Source organism: Papio anubis, chromosome 10, assembly GCF_008728515.1.
Source record: "Papio anubis isolate 15944 chromosome 10, Panubis1.0, whole genome shotgun sequence".
Taxonomy (NCBI): domain Eukaryota; kingdom Metazoa; phylum Chordata; class Mammalia; order Primates; family Cercopithecidae; genus Papio; species Papio anubis.
In genome coordinates this window covers 54,097,375-54,122,670 of record NC_044985.1, presented here as the reverse complement: position 1 = coordinate 54,122,670, position 25,296 = coordinate 54,097,375, and the positions used below count along the sequence as shown (strand labels likewise).

General features: G+C 39.8%; 1 protein-coding gene across 1 annotated transcript in view; it reads right to left on the bottom strand.

The window, feature by feature from the left end:
* Window positions 1-25,296, bottom strand: part of MYO3B (myosin IIIB) — a 485,789-nt gene that overhangs the window by 268,668 nt on the left and 191,825 nt on the right. The window contains exons 9-14 of the mRNA XM_031651705.1: window positions 18,928-19,083; window positions 6,512-6,608; window positions 5,440-5,556; window positions 4,828-4,932; window positions 2,336-2,419; window positions 1,312-1,514 (exon numbers count right to left, since the gene is read on the bottom strand). Coding sequence (XP_031507565.1) covers window positions 1,312-1,514; window positions 2,336-2,419; window positions 4,828-4,932; window positions 5,440-5,556; window positions 6,512-6,608; window positions 18,928-19,083 — 762 coding nt within the window. The remainder of the gene's footprint in view (window positions 1-1,311; window positions 1,515-2,335; window positions 2,420-4,827; window positions 4,933-5,439; window positions 5,557-6,511; window positions 6,609-18,927; window positions 19,084-25,296) is intronic.

Genomic DNA, 25,296 nt, shown 5'->3' with positions numbered 1-25,296 from the left:
CATACAGGGAGACCTTCTTTCTCCCTAGACTAGGTTATGTGTCCTTCCCTTCTCTCGTTTCACCTTAATAGCAGCTACTTTGCTTTCTGGTGCTTATTACAATTGTTCTACATTTAAGTTTACTTGTTTAATGCCTGTGATTCTCCCCTACTCCTTCCTTGTATACCGCATACTCCAAGCCCCATGAATACAAGAATCTTTTGTATTTAGTTTACTCTTACGAGCCAACACAAAGCACAGCACTGGCAAACAGCAGGGATTCAATAATGCATTAATATGGAAGTGCGGAACCATGCTCCTGAGAAGCTCTGGTGTCCTACAATAATAATAATAGCTACTAATATTAATAATTATAATAGCTATTATTATTAAAGGAAGATATTGTTATTTTTTATTATACTTTATGTTCTAGAGTACATGTGCACAACATGCAGGTTTGTTACATATGTATACATGTGCCATGCTGGTGTGCTGCACCCATTAACTCGTCATTTACATTAGGTATATCTCCTAATGCTATCCCTCCCCCTGTCCCCGACCCCCCACCCCATGACAGGCCTCAGTGTGTGATGTTCCCCAGGAAGAGTTATTATTATAACAGGAAGAGTAGCTAACACTCTGATAGCATGTACCACACTAGTGGTTATATTATTATAATAGGAAGAGTAGCTAATACTCTGATAGGATGTACCACACTAGGCATTCTTTTAAGTAATTTTATATAAATGAACATGTTAATCCTCACAACAAACCCATGAGGTCAGCACTAGTAGCATTTCCATTTCACAGATGAGGCACAGAGGTGGTCAGTGAAATGCCCAAAGTCACACAGTGAGTATCAGAACCTGCATTTGAACCCAGATCAAAGTCTGTGCTATTGATTTCTATTACCAAATGCTTTCCTTAAAAACAGAATAATTGTTTTCTCTGCCTCAATCTAAGGACAAAATTAACGTGTGAAATATTCTTGGTGTCTTTTTTTTGTTTTAACAAACAAGTTCAATTTTAAGGGGCCTCAGGGTCTTAAAAAATGTCTGCAATGCTGCTAAATTCTACCTGACACAACCAACTCAGGAGAAACAAGCATACCCATCCCCAAAGCACACCTACCCCAGCCCTTTGTACTCTTTCCATTAATTTCTTTCAGGTTAAAATCTACCACTGATCCTTTGCTTAAATCATTCTTTGCCCTTGGGAGAGTAGGGGAATGTTAAGAACAAGGATGAAAACTTAACTGTTAAAATTCCCAAAGCGCCTCCCCCCCGGTTTTTACTGCAGGGCAAAAACACAGTGACAAAGTAGTGCACCTACGCTGCCTGTTTTATCACTCTGGATTTTTCAAGGAGATATTCAGAGATTCTTGCCCCCATCACAACTCCAGTTGGTGTGAACATCATTTCCAGATATTTTCCAAAACGGCTGGAGTTGTCATTGATGGCAGTGCATGCGTTCCCAAAGGCTTCCACTAGGGAGTTGACTTGTAGAATTTTCTCTCTCAGGGTCTGATTATTGGCCTGTGCCAAACAGAGAACAGTCAAGAAGAGACTCCAGAAACATTACTCCAGCAAAGTTGCCGGGCACCCATCCGTTGCCCACCCAAATCCACATTGCCCTTTTATAAAGAGTCGTTAGCATCAACCACCAGCATCATTTTCTCATATGAGCAACTCCCCAGATCTGCATATGAATCAGATTTGGCTAGATTAGGACAGCAGTTTTTAAAATCCAGCCATATTTCATTTAAAACCCTTGACAGATAAAACGCCTAACCAGTTTAGAAAGATTTTTAAATAGATCCCGCAACTTTTCTGGCATTTATCATAATAGTCCATAAACCTCATCTATAAAAATTCCATACATTCTTAGTCACCTAGTACATACATTCAGAGTGTAACTACTAGACTAGTTTTGAAGTCATTCTTTCAATATCGATTTCACCAAGCTGAAAATTTTCATTTCCCTCAACTTTTGCTCAAAGGCTTCTATTTTCCATCCTTTTAATCACTATAGTGGCTCCCCTGATCCTGTTCCTAGTGCTTAACCACTCTTACTACTTAATGGCTGAATGTTTCTATTACATTGAAAACATGAAAATTAATTGCCAATAATCTAGTAAATTTGCGCTGGCATTATTCTCCTCCCGGTGTGAAAGAAGGATAGCATGCTGACATCTTAAGAGGCCTTGCTATCAGGAGGCAAACATAACAAAGATGGAATGTCTTTATGTAAGCCTCAATAAAAAAACAAAACAAAACAGTACTTCCATCATTTATAAAATATGCAGTTACTCTGTAGGAACTTCTCGCCACAATACATAAAGCAGATTAGTCCATACCTTTCCCAAGAAAGTCAAATGCTGAACAATCAGGTGAGCACTCTCTGTCTTCCCAGAGCCACTCTCTCCACTGATGACAATGCACTGGCACAGAAAATGGACCGTCAAGTGAAGAATTTATAGCACAGAAGCAACTTGCGTGCTTCATATAACATCCGCTACTGTACACCTTAATTTTTCACTGGGAAATAGATCTTAGGAATCTTCCTATTTAAGAGACCTTCTTCAACCTTTTGTATAGCTACTTGTTGTTCCATTGTACAGATGTACCATAATCAGTTTAATCAGTCCATATTGGGATATTTGAGTTTTTTCCTTGTAATTATAAACAATATTACAATGAATAACCTTATACATAAGTCATATTTTTATGCAGGTTCATCTGCAGGAGAAATTCCTAGAAATGGGGATGTTGGATCAAAAGGTAAATACATTTGTAAATTTGATACATATTACCAAATTGCTTTCCTGGGGACTATTCCAATATATGAAAGTGCCTGCTCTCCTGTAGCCTCACCAACAGGATGTTAGATTTTTGACAATCTAATAGGTTTAAAAAATGGTATCTCAGTGTGGCTTTATTCTGCATTTTAAAAATTACGAATGAGGCCTCCTTCCATTTGCTTAAGAGGCTTTTTTTTTACGTGACCTGTCCATATTGTTTGCCCATATTTTATTGTATTGTTGATATTTTTATCATTCATTTCAGGGAACTCTTTATGTATAAAGGAAATTAGTGGATGTGGTATAATAAAAATTAGATATTGGGCATTGTCCCTGGTTCCTGGCACTGAGCTCCTAAAACCTTTGGAATTTCCAGCAGTGGTAGGAGTATCTTTTGTTATTCACAAGGAGCCCCTTTCAACCATACCTCAGTTTATTCCTAACAAGGTGGTTCAAGGTGAGGCCCCTAGATAGCTTCAGATCGGTCATTAGAAAGACCAAACATGTGATTAGAGTGTGGGAACTTTCAGCCCTACCTCCCAACTTCTAGAAAGAAGAGGGGAATTTAAGATTAAGTTATACAAATTCTTGAACAACGAGATTCAGAGAGCTTCTGAGTTGGTGAACACATCGAGGTGCTGGGAGGGGGATGTGCCCAGAAAAGGCATGGAAGCTCTGTATGCCACATCCCCTTCCTTCCCCCATATACCCTGCCCCATATGTCTCTTTTATTTGGCTGTTCCTTAGTTATACCCTTCATAATAAACTGGTAAATGTAAGTAAAGTGTTTTCCTTAGTTCCTTGAGTCATTCCTAGTGAATCATCAAACCTAAAGAGAGTCACAAGAACCCCTGGACTGGTATTCGGCCAGGCAGAAGTGTGAGAAGCCGAGGTACTCCATTTGCAGCTGGCATCTCAAGTGGGAACCTTCTTGTAGCACTAATCACTTAATCTGTGGAGTCTGAGCTAACTCCAGGTAGTGTCAGAATTGAACTGAATCGTCGGGCACCCAGCTGGGCTTGGAGAATTGGTTGGTGTTGGAAAAAATACAACTTTGGGTGTCAGAAATGGTGTCAAAAAAGACAACGCAGTGAGGTGACTTTTTAACTTAAAAACAATATATATTTCTCTCCATTTACTTCCTCCCTATGAAATCTATCGACATTTTACAAGTCTCTGGGACTTGTAAATCTTGGACTGATTAAATACATTATGGTACATCTGTACAATGGAACAACAAGAATTTGGAGGAGCTAAGTTTCTAAGCTACAGTGAATCCATGTATTCCATTTTGTAATCTACACTCTTATAATGTCATCTATTACTCAACAAACCCCAAAGCTGGGACTTCCCAGGTCTTAGGAAATCCACACAGTGATACTCTCAGGAAATTTGCTTGCCAAATTAGACTACTTCTATTTCAAACAGAATAAAGAAACAAAGAAAAATATACCTATTGAAAGTAAAGGAGGGATGAAAGGTTAGATATATCAGCACTGTGAATTAGAAGGCTAGAAAGGTAAAATGGATGAGCCTGTGTTTAGCACTGAGTTTAGGTTTGTTCATTCTCTACCCAATCAATCACAATTTTTCAGCAGCTAAATGGTGTGGTGCATGGTCGCTGTCAACCTCTGTGCAATATTTCATACAAAAAAGACAGAATCATGAAAATTCTAAGACCTTAATAGGAAAGAATTTCACTTATGCCATTCTATATGCTATTTTTATTACAATCATTGCTGTGTAATCAGGTTGTGTTTGCACTGTTCTCATCATATTCATATTAGAAACATTTTTATTATATCTTATCAGAGAAAATGAGTGCTCTTGATGTGAATGCTTTATGTTTCTTGAAAAGCATTTTCACATTCTCCTGATGCTATGGCTTTATCTATGCACAAGTTCCACAAAGCTGCCATTTCATCTGTCTCTTTGGGTCGGCACCCGCAACCAGAATGGAAAGGTTTCAGGAAGACTTAGGAGCTGTCGAGGAAGACAGAACATGTCTTAACCGTGTGACTCCGTAGGAAAGGAAGGTGAGTTCTTACCTGGTCTTTGCTGAGAGTAACCATGCACTGGTAAGCAGCATCTGCTGATGCAAATATGTGGGGGGGATTAGAGGCACGTTTCACCCCATGATAAAGTCTGGAAAACTGAAGGAAAAATAATTAAAGGAAACTTTCCCCTGGACCATCTAATACTCCACTACCTATTGCCCATGAAACCAAGACTCTGTCACTTATTAGGGGACTTGTTGCATTAGGAAGACTGTAGGGTACAGGTTCTGGAGCCTGCAGGCCTGAGTTCAAATTTCACTTCTGTACTTACTGGCTTCGTGAGCTAGCAAGAGGGAGCCACTCTATGCCAAGTATCCTCGTCTGCCAACTAGGTTTAACAACAGTACCTGTCCCACAGGGTGTGAAAAGTGAGGTAACCCAGTGTCCAACATGCAGTAAGCACTCAATAAGATTGTTATAGTTTGCTTTAAAAAGGTATCCTCAAGATGTAAAACTTCCATTTGTATTACATTACTATCTGCAGTTTGGAGTATATGCATCTAGGGTAGCATAATTTTATTCTTACTTTTTATTTCTTTTCATTTGCCCTTGTGAGTTTTAATTTCCTATTAAGGAGCAGTATGCTCTTAAAACATCTCTTACCTGTGGAGAGTATATGCTTAGATTCTGGAAGGGGTTTAAGGCAATTAAGATGTCTCCAACATATGTGTAAATTAGCAAGTCTGCATAACGTTTCTGCAACTGATGGATAATTGTATCCTAAGAAGAGGATAAATGGTATTGAGAGTAAATATTATTTCCAATCAAGGGATAGATTCTAAAAATGACAACAAATTTATTCTTCCAAGAACATCTTTCTTTAAAAGATGAAAGTAGTTCATTTAAATCATACAATGACCCTAACGATCCTAATTCATTAAAACAATGCCAATATTTGCCTTGAAAGAAAAAATAGGAATACATTGAAAGAATTAGGCCTACTTAGGACTTGCTAAAAGACACTGAGATATCCAAGAAAGATTTTACTTGTTATTGTGAAAAGAACTCATCTCAACCAGTCAAAATGTTGTATTTAAAATTTTATTTAATAGGCTGTTCCTACTGATAGAGCACAGACAAAACGGTAAGTTAATTTCTCAAAGCACTGCACTAAAAACCTAGGTGGCATAAATACAGAATTAAACACTTTTTATTACACTTTAGTGATTTAGACATTGAAAGTAAGAATCCCCAGAGTTAGACTCAGCATAAACAGGTCCAGTGCAATTAACAGCACTATTAAACATGCATATTTTAAGTAGGGATTATCAGAGACTTCAAATTTAGAATTCAAGCTATATTAACTTCATGATTTCCCTAAATGAAGCTCTTTCTTATGAAGAACAAACAACTTCTTAAGGGTTAATTGAAATATTTTGTCAAATTTTATCAAACAAAATATTTTCAGCTGATACAATCCACCATTAAGGCTACACTATAAAGAGCTTTATTGGAAAAATCCAAATCCTTTTCTCTTCATGATTCTAGGGGCTATCTAAATAAACACAGCACAGGATCATAGTCACAGTGACTGAATGCTCCCTGAGCTTCATCCCATGGCTACACAAACCATTACATTTTCAAATGACCTGAGGAGGACATGCTCTACAACAGAAAGGTCAGACCACATGAAACAAATGTCTGCAATGAGAATTGTCTACTAAATATTTAGTACCTCATCCAGAACCTCTAGATTGACCAAATCATCCTCAAGGCAGTATTTTTCAGCATCTTCCACATGATAAGGTCTTCTGGTATGCATCCTCTCATGCCTAGAAATTTATCAAGAGAGTTTAAGCATTAAGACAGCAAATGATGTAGCAGAAAGTGGGCAGCAAGAATGGCTCATTCACAATCTTATCACATGATATGTTCAGAGACGTCAGTGACAGGGACAGGAAGTCCGGTCCAGGTCCCCAAGCTTCTCCTGCCACTGTAGAACTGTTGGGATAAAGTGATCTCCATAGTTCAGGTCTACTTTCTGCCAGAGTGAGGAGTGTTACCAAATGGGCTCACCTAATATATGTATTTGCTTTTCTTAAACGCCAAAGACAGCACTTCCAGAATAAACACCTCTGATTTCTGCTCAGTGTCAGGCACATGGTTCTCACTGGGGTACAGCCTTAAATGCCTTACTTCCCTTGAGGTCCCCTTGCTCTATCTACCAGTACCACCCCCAACTTTTGTGATAGTTTTTAACCTACATAACACTTCCAGAGATTAATATAGTAAACAACAAATAATTGATCATTGTTTATGATTTTTCTTATTTATTTGAAATCCCTTTGTGACCCTTGTCCCATCCCACTCCTCTCTCATGAGGTGACCACTATCTGATGGGTTTCCTTCCAGTCTATTTTCAAATATTAGTCAGAGGCATATACGTACCCATCAGCAATATACAGGTTCTGTATGTTTAGTTATAAAAATGATATCATACTTAGGTTTTATAATGTAAGCTTACTTTTTTCATTAAACATGATGATTTGTAAAGTCTATTTATCTATCTACTTATCTACCTTACCCACTTACCTACCTACCTAGTTCAGTCACTTTAATCACTGGGTAGTATTATGCTTTATGAATATGTACCTATTTATTTACTCAGTCCTATGGGGGGGATCACGTTGGCTAGAAGAGCTCTGGACCCTAGTTTCAGAGTTGCGAGCATTGTGGTATAAGACACTCAGCAAATCCCTTAACAGCCAGTATATCAGTTTTCTTCATCTGTAAATAGAATTACTCATGACTGATCTGTCTATCTCCCAGGTAGCTATGAAAGCACATATAGTCATGGATATAAAAATGCAATAAAGTTGAAAACATGTGCTAATTATTATTCTTACATCCTTGTTAAAATTTGGAATCAATTTGCATAACTACACACATTACTCCAAATATCACTGACTAAACAAAATCATACATAAACTGTCCTCCTACATACTGTAAATTCACTAGCCCAGAAGCATAACTTCTTGGTTCTTCTCTGTCACTTTTATGCCCATCATCATCACAGCTTATGAGGATATCACCCACCATCTAGCTAGATCCTAGAAGCTAGTGTTGACTGAAAGTTTTATGGTAAGTACCAGCTAGAAGTCATGGAATCTTGATGCACACCCCACCCTTTGGCATGCATTTCACAGAAGTAGGTAAAGAGGAAGAAGCAAACTTATCAGCTCTTCATATTGAGTCTTGAGTTTATAATGAAATAGAAATGGCCAGATAAAACATTTCTCTCTTTCTAGCCTATTACAGTAAATCTTATTTTTCAATCTCCATCACTGATAAATTTGAAAAGGGATATTTGAAGCATGCTATTAGTCATCTCCAGTCCTAGAACCAGTTTTGCTGCTAATTCATATAAAGGTCCAAAGTAGAATGAAGCTTAATTTTTATTTAATCAAATCAAATTTATAACCTAAGCATTTTAAAATTATTAAACATAATTATTTATCTGTGTCTTTACATATTGGTGATGGCAAAGAAAAATCAAATTGGTTTGTAATACAGATTTTTACTAAAACTCAAGAGCTGCTGCCTGCCTCTAGCTAGCCATTTTGTTAAATAAAACAGCAGGAGGAAACATGTTTCTGATCAAAATCCCCTTCACATAAAACCTAAGAATAATTTTGCTTGAAGTTACTCAAAAAACAAAATATTGGCCGGGCGTGGTGGTTCACGCCTGTAATCCCAGCACTTTGGGAGGCCTAGGCGGGCGGATCGCAAAGCAAGAGATTGAGACCATCCTGGCCAACATGGTGAAACCCCATCTCTACTAAAAGTACAAAAATTAGCTGGGCATGGTGGCTTGCGCCTATAGCCCCAGCTACTCAGGAGGCTGAGGCAGGAGAATTGCTTGAACCCGGGAGATGGATGTTTCAGTGAGCCGAGATCAAGCCACTGCATGCCAGCCTGGCGACAGAGCAAGACTTCGTCTCAAAAAAAAAAAAAAAAAAATTATACCACATTTTCATGAAATAATTTAATTACCATATTAAATTCAGCTAGTTTGTCACCTTCCTACATTTACATCTCATAATTGCATAAAATAAGCTAAGTCAGAGTTTATTCTGCACATCATTTGACAAAGAAAATCAATATTTAGGCCAGGCACGGTGGCTCACACCTGTAATCCCAGCAGTTTGGGAGGCCGAGGCGGGCAGATCACAGGGTCAGGAGATCGAGACCATCCTGGCTAACACGGCGAAACCCTGTCTCTACTAAAAAATACAAAAAATTAGCCGGGCATGGTGGCAGGTGCCTGTAGTCCCAGCTACTCAGGAGGCTGAGGCAGGAGAATGGCGTGAACTTGGGAGGCGGAGCTTGCAGTGAGCCGAGATCGCGCCACTGCACTCCAGCCTGGGCGACAGAGCGAGACTTCGTCTCAAAAAAAAAAAAAAAGAAAAGAAAATCAATAATTAAAAAATTACCTCAGATCTGATTCTGGTCAAGATGGAGTAAGCACTCTCCACTCTTGTCTCCTCATTGAAGACAACCAAATACCCTGGAAGGAATGCATGGAGTAGCTATCTTAAGACTCTGAGAAGTAAATTGTAACAGGCAGATTGGGGAAAGAAGTCAGAATTCAAAATACCACTGAACCAGTGGTGAGTTTTCCAGGGTTTTTTTTTCCTTCAGTAACCTGACCTGGACTTAATGGCAGCCTGAGCTCCTTCAGGAGTACCAACCTTCACATTGGATGACATTTTTATAGCCAACTAAAAATGGAAGCATGGACAAAACCTTCCTTGCAGTCTCACAAACAGATGCAGTCTAGTAGAAAGTTTTAATTTTCAGTGTGAATATACACAATGCAATATCACTAGGATCAAAACTGGTATCTTCTGAGCCTGAAGCAGACTGTATGCTATGCCAATCTGTCTCACAGATATAACTTCCAGGAATCATGCAGATGTTGTCTGTAAATCTGAGCTTGACTCCTATAAAAAATCTTCTCCAATAATATTGTATTAACAAAAAATAACTTTTAAAAAATTTTAACTGCCTCTTTCCTTACTTACAGGCGATCACATTCTTTAGAAACACTTGCTCCTAAAAGTGAAATAGGCAATCTAGAAGTGGATGTAGAGGCAAGACTTCTCTACTCTGATAAAGACCACTTCATTCTCTCAACCAGAAAAAAAAATATGTATGTGTAACACTATTTTTGCTTTCCCCAGCTAGTGTTATTTGGAAACTGCTGCCTGCTTAACTTTCCTCGTCTGGCTATGGGGTCTGGAGGGTCTATTGTAGAGAAAAAGCATTATTTATTTCAATTTTTATCTCCTTTAAAAACATTATCCTAGACTTTACATAAGCTTATAAAAAGTGTTACATTGTTTTATATTTCTCTATTTTTAGTTGAAATTAATAAAAATAAATTTGGTTTAATTTTTTTCAATTTTATTAAGTGATTTGTGTCATTAGTAACTATAGATCTTAATTTCCTTTAAATTCACATGCTCCACCTAGTGCGCCACTTGAGAATAGCATCTATTATCAATTTTTGCTGAAGAATTCCTCGTTTAATGTGAAAATTACAGATGTCCAACTAAAAGCTACTTGGATTGAGTATTCCAAAGCTCAGAGGAATGAAGACATAGATAAATGAATGGATAAATAGCAAAAAACATTCTACTAAATCAAAAGTATGTGGTAAGGCACTGTAGTTTTAATGGCTCAGATGTTTTCAAATTCCAGTAAAGTTTATATTGCTCTTCCTAGATTTCCTACTTGTTGTTATGAGTCTATAAGTATGTTGGCTGCCAAGGCTGGCTTCTCAGACAAACAGAGTTTGCAAGTTGGAGTTTAAAGGGAAAGTCTTGGCTTGGACTGGTTCCTGGAGTTTGCTTTCGGTGAGGCAGTGGAGCAGGAGAGTGTGCAGAGCAGGACTGGTCTTAGGTTTCAGGGATCAGGTAAAGGGGAAACTGGTGTCTGAATCCACGGATCAAGTAGGGTGGGAATGAGGGCAATCCTGTACCATCAAGTCCAAGGAAATGGGTGCAGCGTAAGAATAGAATCGGAAGAACGGGAAAGACAGAGCCAGAGGTAGAGGCTGGGAGTTCCCCTAAGACAACAGTGAGCATAGATGAGGTAGAGGATGAGGGTCTTTGTTCAAATCTTTGGCCCAGCCAGTGAGTGGGAAAGGAGCTTCAGAGGGCACCAAACTGGTTCAAATACTAGAGGAATTATTCTCAAGAAATAAACTCCTAAAGTGTTGTAGCTTTCACTGTAGTTTAATCTCTATATCTGCATTATGGTTAAAACCATTTCTGTGTCAATCCTCTCTAATATCCCATCACTGGGCCTGCTAGCTTCTTTGTTTGAGCTGCTAGTCCTATGAACTATATTGACTAACATATTTTGCCCAAAAGTGACTCATTAATCAATTAGCCTCTTTCTGTCTGCCAATTACACCTGTGGAATTGGAGGCTTCCATGTAGGTAGGTACAAACAGGGCTGCAAGAACTTCATGTAGGTGAGACAGGATATGTTCTTCCCTTCACTCCCCAGCTATGAGGAAGAAAAGGTGCAGGCTCGAAGATGTCAGTCCTCAAGAATCTAGGACAAAATCCTCTATGGCCATAGAGAGAACCCAGGGATCACTCCCTTATCACTACATTCAGTGGATTCCATACAAGAATGAAAACATTACTCAAAACTGAGAACGGAGTACTGTTACTACACGAAGGTCAGTGATGTTGACTATTTCTTCTAAATCTTTATTTTCATTCAATACACCCTTTGATAACAGAGACAATGAAAGAGAAACGTTTATTTTACTATAACTCTATAATAATGGACCTAGAATGAGAAAAACAATAGCACACCATTGAGGAGTGACGTTATTCTACTGAGAGTCAAATATGGACAGAGACACCAGCTGGATACCCTTAACTACGTGAGCTGTATCTTGTCCCTGAACTTAAGGCTATATCTATCAAACAATACCATGCATAGATTTTAAAATAGGATAATTGTTTGGGTGGAACTTATTCTAGTATCTGTCCATTTTTCATCTAAGCACAGTTTTGGCCAGAATCCCAAGAAATCATCATCTTATCATTCATCATATTAAACAGTATTTGATATACCCAACTTCTCTAAGCAGCAAGAATCAGTAACACCAGCATAAAATTAATATTAACGAACTTATTTGCTCATTTGTAGATAGATAGATAAAGGTATACATAGATAGCAGATACTAATTATAGCAAGGTGTAGATTTATTTCTTCTGTTAGGAAGGTAAAAGGATCTTTAACTTCCTATGTGTCAAGCTTCTTCAGCACTTTACGAAGTAATCTTTCTGGAGTTATTCATTTACATAAGAACCCAAGAACCCATTAGTGTATATAATATGTGGTGTTGTGTGTGTGTGTGTGTGTGTGTATGTGATTGCATGCATGCACACATTTGAAGGTAGAAGAGGGAGAGAGTGAACAAGGATTACTGGGGAAAACTCGGCAGTTAAATAGTGAGAAATCTGTTTTTAAAGGTCATTGCTGCAGGTTGAAAAGAAATCAAAAGCTGAAGTCATTGTTTTAATCAGCCTCAGGCAAATTGCAAGGGCAGAATTACAATCCATTAAACAGAGCAGAAAAAAAACCCCAAAACCCCAGCAACTCAATTCTTCTACCAAGTAATACTTAGAACAGACCCTTGGCATTTAGGGTTTAACATCTGTGGTTTCAGCTAGTACCAAGCCACCTGCAGGGGCACCGCAGGCTGGATCTTGTAATTTTACTGAGGTTCACGGTTGAGTTCATGGTAGTGGCAGAGACAACCGCGTCCTTTCCCTGCCTCCACTCACATTCCAGAGTGGTTTCACTCTTCTCCCAATAACCCTTGTAAAGTGATAAAAAGCATGTTTTCAATCTACTTCTCTGAACCTTAACAGTATGATGACATACCAGATGATACTAATGAATTCAGGGAAACTGGTTTGGGGAAGAAGCCTTTTTGCAGATCAAGGAAATAGGTGCTGATATAAAGGAAATGACCAAATAGTTTAAAAACACCCCCAACAGATTAAGTAACAATGTACCCTCAACTCATTGTTCACATAGTTTTAGGGCTTCTTAACCTCCTTTAAAAGAGTAAGACTTGGATTCATAACCGCTCTATTGTACCTGAATCAAATATATGTGTTGGCACAATTATAATTTACTGGAAAAACTTAAATTCCAATGGTGTCATACATACACTGTAATCAGCATCAGGTAATGGTATCTATCAAATCTCAAATAGTACAATGTCACTTCTCCACAGGTGCCTCTGCTGTCCTGTATCTATATCTATAGTGTGTGTGTGTGGGGGGGTGTATGTGTATGTATATGTATGTGTGCATGTGTATATATATGTATATGTATGTATGTATGTATATATAGTGAAATAGGGATGAATCACATCCCGGCTTTCCAAAAAAGCACTCAGAAAAGCCTGAATGGTTACACCAGGAAAGGTGAGACAGGGGCCTAACAAACTCAAGCCCTCCATGCCCAGTACAGCTTCTGCTCTATGTGAACAAGCCCTCCATGATTCTTAGCCTTGCTCTTGAATACTCTTGAATATGTGCCATAACTGACATGGATCACTTCCCTGTAATACTCTTCTCCCAGCACTACCTTCCACCCCCTCACTGTGACAGAGTAGGGATATTGTGTATTCTCCTTGCTCCCCTCTGTCTTTTCCCAACCATTGCTCTCCCTAACCAATCTCTTTTAATCCCTTTTAAAAGTTCACATCACACTCTGATATCATCCTTTTCGGCAAGTGATCCCCAATTTTCCTTTCTCTCTATCCTTTCCCCTGGTATCAGTCTTTGGTTTCCCCATGTCCCACCAATCACTTTGTTAACTCTTCCCACATTCTGATCTAAGAGTTCCTCAACTTGTCAACACTTAAAAAACATTTCTTTCTATTCCACTGAAGTTGCCCACAAGTTCAGCTATCCCTAGTTCCTAATTATCTATCAAAAGTTCCTAGGGTCTCAGTTCTACAATCCCTTTCCTCATCATCCCCTCACTGAATCTGCTCTTCATCTTTGTTGTAATAGCCAGTCCCCGAACTAGATCAGTCTCAAAGTCAATAAGCCAGTCTGGTGTCACTTTCTTCCCTACCCCCAAAGATCCCAAGGCCACTCTTCTACTAACCTCGATTCCCTTGCTTCCTTACCTACTCATCATGTCCACTGAAGTCAGTCTCCAGCCCGAAGAAGACCATAATGTCTACTCCTAACTCCTTGCTGCTAAGAGTTAATCAAGATGACAGATGAGAAAGGCAGCAGTGGTGGTGGTACATTTTCTGAGAGTTTCTAGTGCCAAATGCTGTCCTGAATGCTCTACACACATTATCTTAGAGACGGATTAACTTCACTACAATAGGATGCTGCTCAGTTATGTTCCACCTGGGTTTTCTATGCTATTAAGCAATCGTGATGTCTATCTTTAATTGACCCTTTATCATATTCCTCATAGTGACTATCTCAAAGATTTGACACTTCCCTGGAGTACACATTCCACTCCCAACTCTGAAACCTTGCTAAGTTTTTTTTTCTTTTTTTTTGAAAGATAAAGGCCATTCAACATGAATTTCCTCACAATACCTCCTCTCCTCACTTAAGTTTTCTGAGTACTGTTATCTAACCTTTCTGTGTCTTTCCCAACTTAGAGTTTCTCTCTTTCTAAGGTGAACTTTCCTCTTAGGCCCCTGACTCACTCCCTCTTGCTTCCTCCATTGTTTCCTCTCTCTTCTGTCTTCAATGTCTCCCTCTCTATATATATCCTTTCCCTTCACCTGTCCAAGTGTTCCCCAACCCTTTAAGAACTTGCATTCTTCCCTGCAGCCCTGCTGAAACTACCAACTTCTCTCTCCCCTGGGAAAAGTACTAAAGTGGACAGAATATTCCTTACCTTTGCAGGAATAGTAAGAAAGTTTTCCCTGTAGGTTATACATTTCATTACTCTGTATCAGCTCTCAAATCCAAAAGAGTTGCTCCAGCTGGAGGGCCCAGGACTGGTTAGACCGTTGAAGAACTCTCTTTCGGGCAGAAAGCTGGAAGCCTAGTGTAATATCTGGAAGTACTCAGCATTGCATTTGATAGACTATGAAGACGTGTCTTGCAATTTCTATGTGATTGTATTGTGAACCAGGCCAGGGAGGCAGCCCAGTTTGGGGAGGCCCCATCACACTTCTCTCTTTCCCTAATCTCCCTCAATCAGTCCATCACTAAGTCCTGACAATACCATTATTTTAATATCTTCTGCCATTTGTAATTACTATGATCTGCTCACTAGCCTCCTTAGTTGCAGCCTTGCCCTGCTTCATTCTCCATACTGCAATCAGAACAACTTTCTAGAACTCATCAATAGCTCCCTAGCACCTAAGAAACGAATTCAACCTCCTTAGGCCCATTATGACCTGGCTGCTGTCTACCTTGTCTCTGCCTCCCACCTACCCCACGCCAAGCTCAAGCCATGTCAACTAATTGTTCACCAGATTCCCCAAGCTCTCTCTAGCCCTTGTGCCTTGCCCTTTGCTCATCGCTCATTCTTTCCCCTCTACCCCAAATAACCCCCTTTCCTTGACTATCTTCGATTTGTTCTTCAGGACAGTTCAAGGATCATCTTCCCAGAAGCTCCGGGGCATCTTCCCCCACCATCCCAACCCCAGACTGACTTAGGTGTCTTTCCCAGGTGCTCTGGGAGGTATCCCAGGCATTCCTTTATCTAGGTACTTTTCATGTTGAACTGTTCTCACCTGATTCTTGTCTCTATCACACACCAGACTATTAGCTCTTTATCAGGAACTGCATCTGATTTGCCTTTGTAATCCCTCTGTTCAGCACAGGGCCTGACACATACACAGGTATAAATGCCTCTTGAATGAATAAATTAGATATTGAATAAGAGATAAAATGGGATATTTTTAACATTCAGTACCTCAGTACTATTTATTTTCATGATCTTTTACAGTAAGTAAAAAGATGAATTTGCACAGATTATGAGCAAGAGGTAGTTAGTGTTAAAAAGAAATGAAAGACTCAGAATTAAATAGGCCTTGTACACTACTTCTACTACTAACATTTATGGAAGGTGCCCTATTCTAAGCATTTTACATGTATTGACTCACTTAACCCTCAAAATAATCCCCATTTTATAGAAGAAACTTTGGAAGAGAAAGATTAAAAACATATCCAGTTAGTGGCTGGCCTGAGACCCAAACCTGGCAGAGCAATAGGTTCCCTCCCTCCTTCCCTCCCTCCCTCCCTCCCTCCCTCCCTTCCTTCCCTCCCCCCTTTCCCCTTTCCCCTCCCCCCTTCCCCCTTTCCCCTTTCCCCTTTCTCCTTTCCTTTCCTTTCTTTCAGACAGGTCTTTATCTGTTGTCCAGTGTGGAGTGCAGTGGTGCAATCACAGTTTGCTACAGCTTCACACTCCTGGGCTCAAGAGATCCTCCCACGTCAGCCTCCTGGGACTACGGGCATGTGCCACCATGCATGGCTAATTTTTCTTTTACTTTTTACTATTTATTTAACTTTTTAGTAGAGATGAGGTCTTGCTACAGTGACCAGCCTGGTCTCAAACTCCTAGGTTCAAGTGATCCTCCTACCTCAGCCTCCCAAAGTGCTGGGATTACAGGTGTGAGCCACCACAACCTGCCAAGCCAGTGGTTTTAACCACCACATTGCACTGCCTGCCCGGTGGCCATAACTGTGTAGAAAAATGATGAGTGGGTAATTTGGCCTCAATCATCTATACACTCACCTCAATTTTTCTGTGTGTGTTTTTTTTTTTTTTTTTTTTTTTGTCTGCTTTAACTTGAAAAATCACAGCTTTAAATATATTGATTTATCAGCATGGAATGGTATTTGATGGTTTTTCCTGGTGGGCTGAAAAACATCTATGTAGCCAACTCTTTGCCAGTTGCAAGAGGAAGTAATAGTACAAGAGAGGTGGCAGGTTAAGTGTCAATTACGTGCACTGTGTTTCCTTTGGAATTAATTTTCCTACATCCTAAGGAAGTGATTGTTTAAAGTGTTGATACCTATTTGTGAGGTTGTATTTTTTTTTTTAATGATAGTTCAAAGAAACACAAACCACTGAGTGAAACTCGAGATTACAAAGACCCTGTGAGAAGCCTTTGCCACTACATGAGGCTTCTGACATCAAAGGAGTTAACAAAGATAAAGAGAAATTAGAGAAAGGGGATGAGAGAGGCTGGTGTTACAATTTTCTATGGTAAAAGGAGAAAGATTTTGGTGTTTTTTTTTTTTTTTTTTTTTTTGAGACAGAGTCTCACTCTGTCGCCCAGGCTGGAGTGCAGTGGCGTGATCCAGCTCACTGCAAGCTCTTCCTCCCGGGTTCAAGCGATTATTCTCCTGTCTCAGCCTCCCGAGTAGCTGGGATTACAGGCCCCCACCACTATGCCCAGATAATTTTTTGTATTTTTAGTAGAGACAGGGTTTCACCATGTTGGTCAGGCTGATCTCAAATTCCTGACCTCATGATTTGCCCACCTCAGCCTCCCAAAGTGCTGGGATGACAGGCATGAGCCACCGCACCTTTTTTCTTCAAAAAGAATAAAAGAGAGAGAGAGCATAGATCTAGACAGGGAAAGTCAGGCAAATGTGAAAATCCAGATAATTTGGCAAATGAAGTCTTAGAAATCATTCCGTGGCAAATCCCAGAACAGGGAGACAAGGAGGAGATGTTGGATTTGACTCATACCCTTTAAATGTTGGGTTTGTTTTTTGCTTAGTTTGTATTTTCTTTTACTTCGTCTTCAGTTTTGGTGGTGGTGGTGCTGTGTGTGTGTGTGTGTGTGTGTGTGTGTGTGTGTAGGTGGCTGGTAGGGGTGGTGGCTGCTGTAAAGGAACAAAACAAGGAAGAAAAGAGATTTCAGCTCCCTGGGGTTTAAACACAAGTTCCTACTGCTTCAAAAAGACCCCAAGTCACAAGAATTTCTCCGCATTTCTCTACTCTGTAGGGAGGACATAGAAACAGAAATGGCCGTGGAAAAAGGAAACAAGTAGGAAAAAAAATCCACTCTGAGCTATCCAAAAGGGAAGAAAAATCAGCAAAATATAGTCACCTTGAAACTACGCCTCCAGCTCCAAGAGTTCTGAGGCCAGTGTTTGGCTTTTTGATTACTAAACAGCTTTCTGCAGAATACGTGAGTATTTCCGGAACTTGCAACTTATGATATTTTATTTTCTTCACCTCCAGTACTTCAAATGTTCTTTTAATAATAACGGACTGGAGCTTATCTACATCCTGGATGGTTTCATAAAACCAAATAATTGCTGAGCCTAGGAAGCAGGTTTACTTGCATTTAATTTTTTTAAAGAGAAATTCTGCCACCCTCTGGACAGAAATCAAAGATCTATTTCTTAGCGATTCACCAAGAAATACTGTTTAAAGCACTTGCCCCTGAAAATAAACATTTTAATAAAAATCTACCTTCTAAAAAAAAAAAAAAAAAAAAAAAAAGGAGGATGAGGTAGGGTAGGAATCACGGCTGCTTTAGATAGAATAAACAATACCTGAAAAATCTTACTTAAAAATACTAAATCGACCCTAACGAGTTTGGAACTAAAGAGAAAATGGTCTCAGAGCACATCAGAGAAACAGCCTCCAGTGTTTAGCTCAGAATCTTTCCAAAACTCACTTTACAGCCTACATGACTGCTCTTCAGTCTACCACAGCCAAGTAAAGATGTTTCACACAATGTCAGCCATGGTTGCTTTCCCACAGTTACCCTTATTGGTTAAAAAAAAAAAAATCCAAATTTCTGTTAAATGTAGATATATATATTTGTTGATTTTTTAACTAGAGCTAACTGAACACCAGGGCAGAGTAAGATTTCAGCCACTTGAGAGAAATTGACCATAAGAGCACAAATGGGCAGTTTGTTTCTGAAGCTCTCCTGCTCTCATCCACTGGGCATGGAGTACTTAATGGCATGTAAATAAAACTCTTAAAAATGCAGGGATGTGATAATTACCAGTAATAATGCTGGGCAAGTCAAAACACATGACATGACATTTTTATAAACAACCACAGGGAGAAAGAAGAAAGAGAGTACAGTACCTGGTTTTGGTAACAGGATTTAGATGCTTCTGGTCTTGGAGAACCTTGGCCAGTTGGTTTTGCAGAAACAAAACTTTTCCATGTACTCCTTTAATAAATGGGTGGTCAAGGAGATGTGTGACGGAAGGTCGCCTTTCAAAATCCTTAATAAGACACCTGTTTGCAAAAACCAACAAACAATCCAAAGTACAATCTTAGACACCCTGTTCACCTATGAATATGGGAGAGAGAGAGAAGGTAAAAGCTCATTTATAAAACCTGATCATTGGTTAATGATACACAGTTCTTTCTTTATTAATATGTACCAAAAAATAGAAAAATAGTAATTCTCTATTAGTTGAATTAATTAAAACATCAGAAATCTATCTTAGTTTGTTTTAAGCAAAGTTGAAAACACAATTTTTACCATCAATTTGAAGTACTCAAAACACTGAAAATATAGACTGCTCAGACAATTTTCTACCTGCATTTTCATTACAGAAAAATATTTTCAGTGGAGTCAAGTTGATTTGTGTATATATATATATACACACATACTTTCTTTTAGAAATATGTAGAATTAAATACTATCACCTCAATTAAATCCTAATAGATGAAATGTCGCTTGTTTAATGGTAGGGAAAAGGCATTTAAGAATTAAAAGGAGAGAAACTAATCATAAAGAAACCTTCACAGAAAGTTTGGCGCTTGATTTCTAATGTCTTCTGAAGAACCAGTAACACCACAGAACAGGAAGTGACTACAATATAATTCAGATGAATTGGGATAGAATTATACAAACAGGGAACAAAAAGTCCATTCAAAATGGTAAAAATTGGGTTGCATTTAAACTCTTCTGTGGTTAATTGGTTAAAATCATACTGGCATAACTACTTTCTGTTTTAGATTCAAAATCCTTTTCAAAGCAAACAATGATTTAGTACATTTTGCTGCACCTTCTATGTTATTCAAGATGATTTTGACACAGGGAAATTTCTAGTGAACTTGAATCTGACGAATACCCCTCCAGTTACCATCACATTTCTATTCTGCATAGCTGCCCTTGGAGAGAGGAAAAAATTTTAACATTCACCCTTTTAAGCTATCAGTCTTTTTTTTTTTTTTTTTTTTTTGAGACGGAGTCTCGCTCTGTCGCCCAGGCTGGAGTGTGGTGGCGCAATCTCGGCTCACTGCAAGCTCCACCTCCCGGGTTCACGCCATTCTCCGGCCTCAGCCTCCGAGTAGCTGGGACTACAGGCGCCCGCCACCACGCCCGGCTAGTTTTTTGTATTTTTAGTAGAGACGGGGTTTCACCATGTTAGCCAGGATGGTCTCGATCTCCTGACCTCGTGATCCACCCGCCTCAGCCTCCCAAAGTGCTGGGATTACAGGCTTGAGCCACCGCGCCCGGCCAAGCTATCAGTCTTTAGCCCACATTGGAGGCTTAGGATAAATGGATGCCATTCTGCCCACTCCATGAAATAAACGTCTTTAGTTTACTCAATAGTGGCATGCCAGCAACATCTAACATACAACATATTTTTAATGAAATTCACTGACAAATGGTAAAAAAAGTTCAGCCTCACCTTGAACATCTTTTCAGAACATTTAAGCAGAGTTCTTGAAACAATCCACAACAGTTAAATTTACAAAAAAAAACTTTAGCCTTTGTAGTTTTCAGTTCAAAACACTTTCATATCCCTTACCTTCTAGTCCTGAAAAGATGTTCGGTAAATTTCCCAGTCAGTCTGTTTTAGAATTGATTCAGGGGATTCCCTATCTATTGGAACTGGAGCTTTCGGCCAGAAAAGCCAACAGAACCTAAATTATCTCCATTCGGCTGCTTGCAGGACTATAAATACCACCTCTGCCTTGCTATGGGAAGAAATACATCATTTGACTTTTATAGGTTCAGGGCCTTTGGTATAATCTATCATTTTTCTGTAAAAAATAAAAAATCAGTGCATATGCTTTAAAAAACTATGTTCATGTCTTTACATCAGCAATCTTCCCTTGATTCCTTGTATATTCATCTCTATATGTAACTATCAAAGTTAATATGCTTTGATATTATGCAAAAATGCTAATAACCATGTTTCCTGAAAAAAGAGGAAATCCAAGAGGTAGTTATACTGTCAGTAACATAGGTGCATGGCCCAGTCCTCCTAGCATTAGGAAGAGTGTATAAAAACTCCTAAGGTAAACTTAGCCCCTATGTCCTCTGAGAGTTCCTACTGGAGATGCACCTGGTAGTTTTGCACACCCCCAGGAACCTCAGAGGGAACAGGTAGGATGGGAGTCCGGGAACTGCTGGATCTGAAGCTAAGCCTGCTCAGTGATTTTTTAATAAGTCACATCATGTCTGTTTCTCATCACCAAATAGGCATATCAGTATTGAAGTATTTCCCAAACATGGGGAGAGAAATTTCCTATTTCCTCACATAATATTCACCCCACCACCCATCCCCCCCCTTTTTTTTTCTTTCTTCCTGTGTTAATTGTTGAAGCATCATCTGACTACTAGGAAATGCTTGTTGAAAAGAAAGAATGAGGCCGGGCACGGTGGCTCAAGCCTATAATCCCAGCACTTTGGGAGGCCGAGACGGGTGGATCACGAGGTCAGGAGATCGAGACCATCCTGGCTAACATGGTGAAACCCCATCTCTACTAAAAGATATAAAAAAAAACTAGCTGGGCGCCTGTAGTCCCAGCTACTCGGGAGGCTGAGGCAGGAGAATGGTGTAAACCCGGGAGGCAGAGCTTGCAGTGAGCTGAGATCCAGCCACTGCACTCCAGCCTGGGCGACAGAGCGAGACTCCGTCTCAGGAAAAGAAAAGAAAGAATGGACAAAAGGACCAGGGGTCCCTCAATAGCCCGTTGACTGGTGGCAACACTTCAAATTAGTAAACACGGGGCAGAGGCTGAAGGTAGGAGGAGGAAATTAATAAAAAATTCATAGCATGTGAAGGGGAAAGTGAGCTGGAGCTGCCTCTACCTTCCTCCTTAAGATAAGTACCCCAGGGCAGTGTTCCAGGTGAGGCCTGAAAACAAGGTCCTTTGGGTGCTTCAGTGAGTAAAGCTCCTTGAACAGGGATTGAGAAAGACTGGGAAACCCATACTCCATCCAGCCTTATGAAAATATGTCTCCACTGGCGTCTAGGGATGCCATTAAAGGTGGTATAGCTTGTTTCACAATGTTAGCATCCACTGGAGAAGCAAGGCTTCCAACAAGATCACAAGATCATTTGATATGTTGGAGAGGGTCCCTCTCTAGATTATGGAGGAATAAAAGAAATGAGTGACCTGTAATCCCAGCACTTTGGGAGGCCGAGACGGGCAGATCATGAGGTCAGGAGATTGAGACCATCCTGGCTAACACGGTGAAACCCCGTCTCTACTAAAAAATACAAAAAACTAGCCAGGCGAGGTGGCGGGTGCCTGTAGTCCCAGTTACTCGGGAGGCTGAGGCAGGAGAATGGTGTAAACTCGGGAGGTGGAGCTTGCAGTGAGCTGAGATCTGGCCACTGCACTACAGCCTGGGCGAAACAGCGAGACTCTGTCTCAAAAAAAAAAAAAAAAAAAAAAAAAAAAGAAATGAGTGAACAATGAAGTCAGAGAATTAGACAAAGAAACTAGCAAGTAAATCTGTTATTGCTTGAAGATCCAAAAAATGAAGATAATAAGCATTCTACTTTCTGGAAGCAATGATCAAGAGGATCTGTTGGCCAGGCATGGTGGCTCATGCCCATAATCCCAACACTTTGGGAACCCAAGGTAGGAGGATTGCTTGAGCCTAGGAGTTCAAGACAAGCCAGAGCAACATAGTGAGACCTCATCTCTACTAAAAAGAACTTAAAAATTAGCGGAGCACACCTGTAGTCCCAGCTACTCAGGAGGCTGAGGCAGGAGGATCACTTGAGCCCAGGAGTTTGAGATTGCAGTGAGCTCTGATCACAACACTACACTCCAGCCTGGCAACAGAGTGAAACCCTGTCTCAAAAAAAAAAAAAAAAAAAAAGGCTTTGTTAGTTCTCCAAGTAAGAAAGACTGAAGTGGGTTGAATGTCTGTCATGATAAACCCCTATTAACTTCAGTAGGGATGGCACCAGGTTTAAGAGGCTGAAGGAGAGACCCAAAACCAATGAGTGAGACATAGGGTTTTATTAGGAGGATATACAGGGATGATGCAGTAGCCGTGTGTTGACAGAAGAACCACCACTGCATGCAAAAAGCATGCAGTTTATATAGCATTTTCCCTTCACTCCCTCCTCCTAACAACCTCCACCTGGCAACCTTCATTTAACCCGAAACAAAGAGCCTCACTGCCCTGTATGATGATGTCCCACAGGAAGGGCCCAGAGCTCAGATGTTCCTCACAGACAAGGAATTGATCTCTGGGTTGGGCATGCTCTGAACTCCAAACACATACTCAGGTGCAACTGCCATACGGGGTCACCTCAGGATATTCTTAAGTTAAATTATTGCTGTCGGGTGTGTCTCCCATACACCATCATGCCACAGGATCAGCAAAACTGAACCTGAGTGTAAAGAGGAAGAATGCTAAGCAGAGTTGTGACTCTCCAATTGCATTGGAGGATTTTTAGGGAAAGGGCATAAAGAACTTGAAGGTATAGCTTTATTCTAAAATACTCCTCTATATATTTTTTTCTCATGAGGAGCAAAGAGCCAGTCTGAAATGGAATTATTATTTTACAGATAAATAGAGGAAAGTTATTCCTTAAGAACAGATAGAAAGTCCTGCGTTACTAGATATCAGGGCATAGCATCAGATCATTTACTCAGCAAATGTTTATTACACAGCACCAGAATTAGCCGAAATATATAAATTAATTAAAAACTATGACCCTTTTCCTCAAGGATCTACAATCTAATTGGAAAGGTGGAAGGACAAGAGAAACACATGGAACAGCAAAAGCCATATGTTTGCTTGTATCTTTAGGGTAAGAAATAATAGCACAAAAGCATAGGGCTTCAGAGACTGAGATTTTTTGATTCTAGCCCCTCTTTTAAGGGGTAAGGAAACGGGATCAAGTCCTGACAGTGATGAGGTCAATTCCTCAACTCCTACAGGAGGACCCTTCCTGCTCTGCTCCGTGTTGTTAAAAATGGCAAAGGTACAATGTACAAAACAATACTTCGGGGCCAGAGGGAAGAACTGTAGTCAGGGAAGACTTCCTGGAGCTGGTGCAAACTGAGCTAGGTAAGTCTTGGGAGAAGTTTTAGAACGAAATTGAACTAAACTGGGGAAGCAAAGGCAGAAGTCATACTGCGGACAGATCGGCAATGCAAGAAGCAAGACTAGGCAAGCTGCAAAGCCAGTAAGTCAGGAGGCTACCAGAACACTGACCTTCACCACCTAAGCTGCTTCCTTTGAATGTCTAAGAACAATTATTGCCTTTAGTCCCTTCATCAACTTTAACTAGAGTATAATTGTGATTGCTTAAGACTTTGTAGTTTGTTGACCAAAATGCTTACTGTTTAAGTTTGTCGGCTTGTCATTTCTATCCCTGGTCAGCAGAGATTTAGTGGATGAAAATGAAACTGACAGCTGGGATTCCTAAAACTCCTGATAGCCTCCATGTCCTTTTATAAAGCAAGAGAGAATCCTTTAACGTGATTTGGAGAACAAACAAGTAAAATTAAGGAGTTTTAATATACTTATTCAATTCAGGCATTGCTCATTAAACCAGGAATTGCAAATTCCAAATGAAGACGGTCTTCCCCCAGCCAGAGACTGAACAGTTTTTACAAAAGGATGCACACAATGTTAAACTCTGTATGGGATTGGGGGCCAGCCAATGTGAGGTGAATTAGGGGAAGCACTAGACACACAAAGCAGTCCATCAAAAAAAGAAACTAGTTTCCTAATCAAAAGAGGTTGGAAAACTTTGGTGATTCTCTAAACCAAGTAAGTTTGGAGTTTCATAATGCACACAAGCCTATTAAAGGTTCTTACAAGAGCTGGGGTAAAAAAAAAAGTTTAATTCTGTTCGAGCCCACATTTCCAAACTTACTCAGCCACAGAGACCTTTATTTGGGCCCCACAAATGATATCCTTGAAGTTCTGTTGTAAGCAATTAGTTGCATGATTTTAGAATGGACGCCAGAGTCCTCAACTCAGTGGACTGAGGGGAGACTGGAAGAACCCTTAATTATTGCCACATCTGAGACACTCTGGTGGGCTATTGTTTCTGCAAAAGACAGTGTTTCAACCTGGGGAGACATTTTCCTGAGCTCAGTTCTTTCCAGAGTCCTTTATTCTAGAAAAAAAGTAGCAAGGACTAGATTGAGATAAACTACTTTTCCCCCAAATCATAAGTAATTCTTTCTTTCATTCATTCCTGGATTTTTTAATCTTTTCTTTAAATT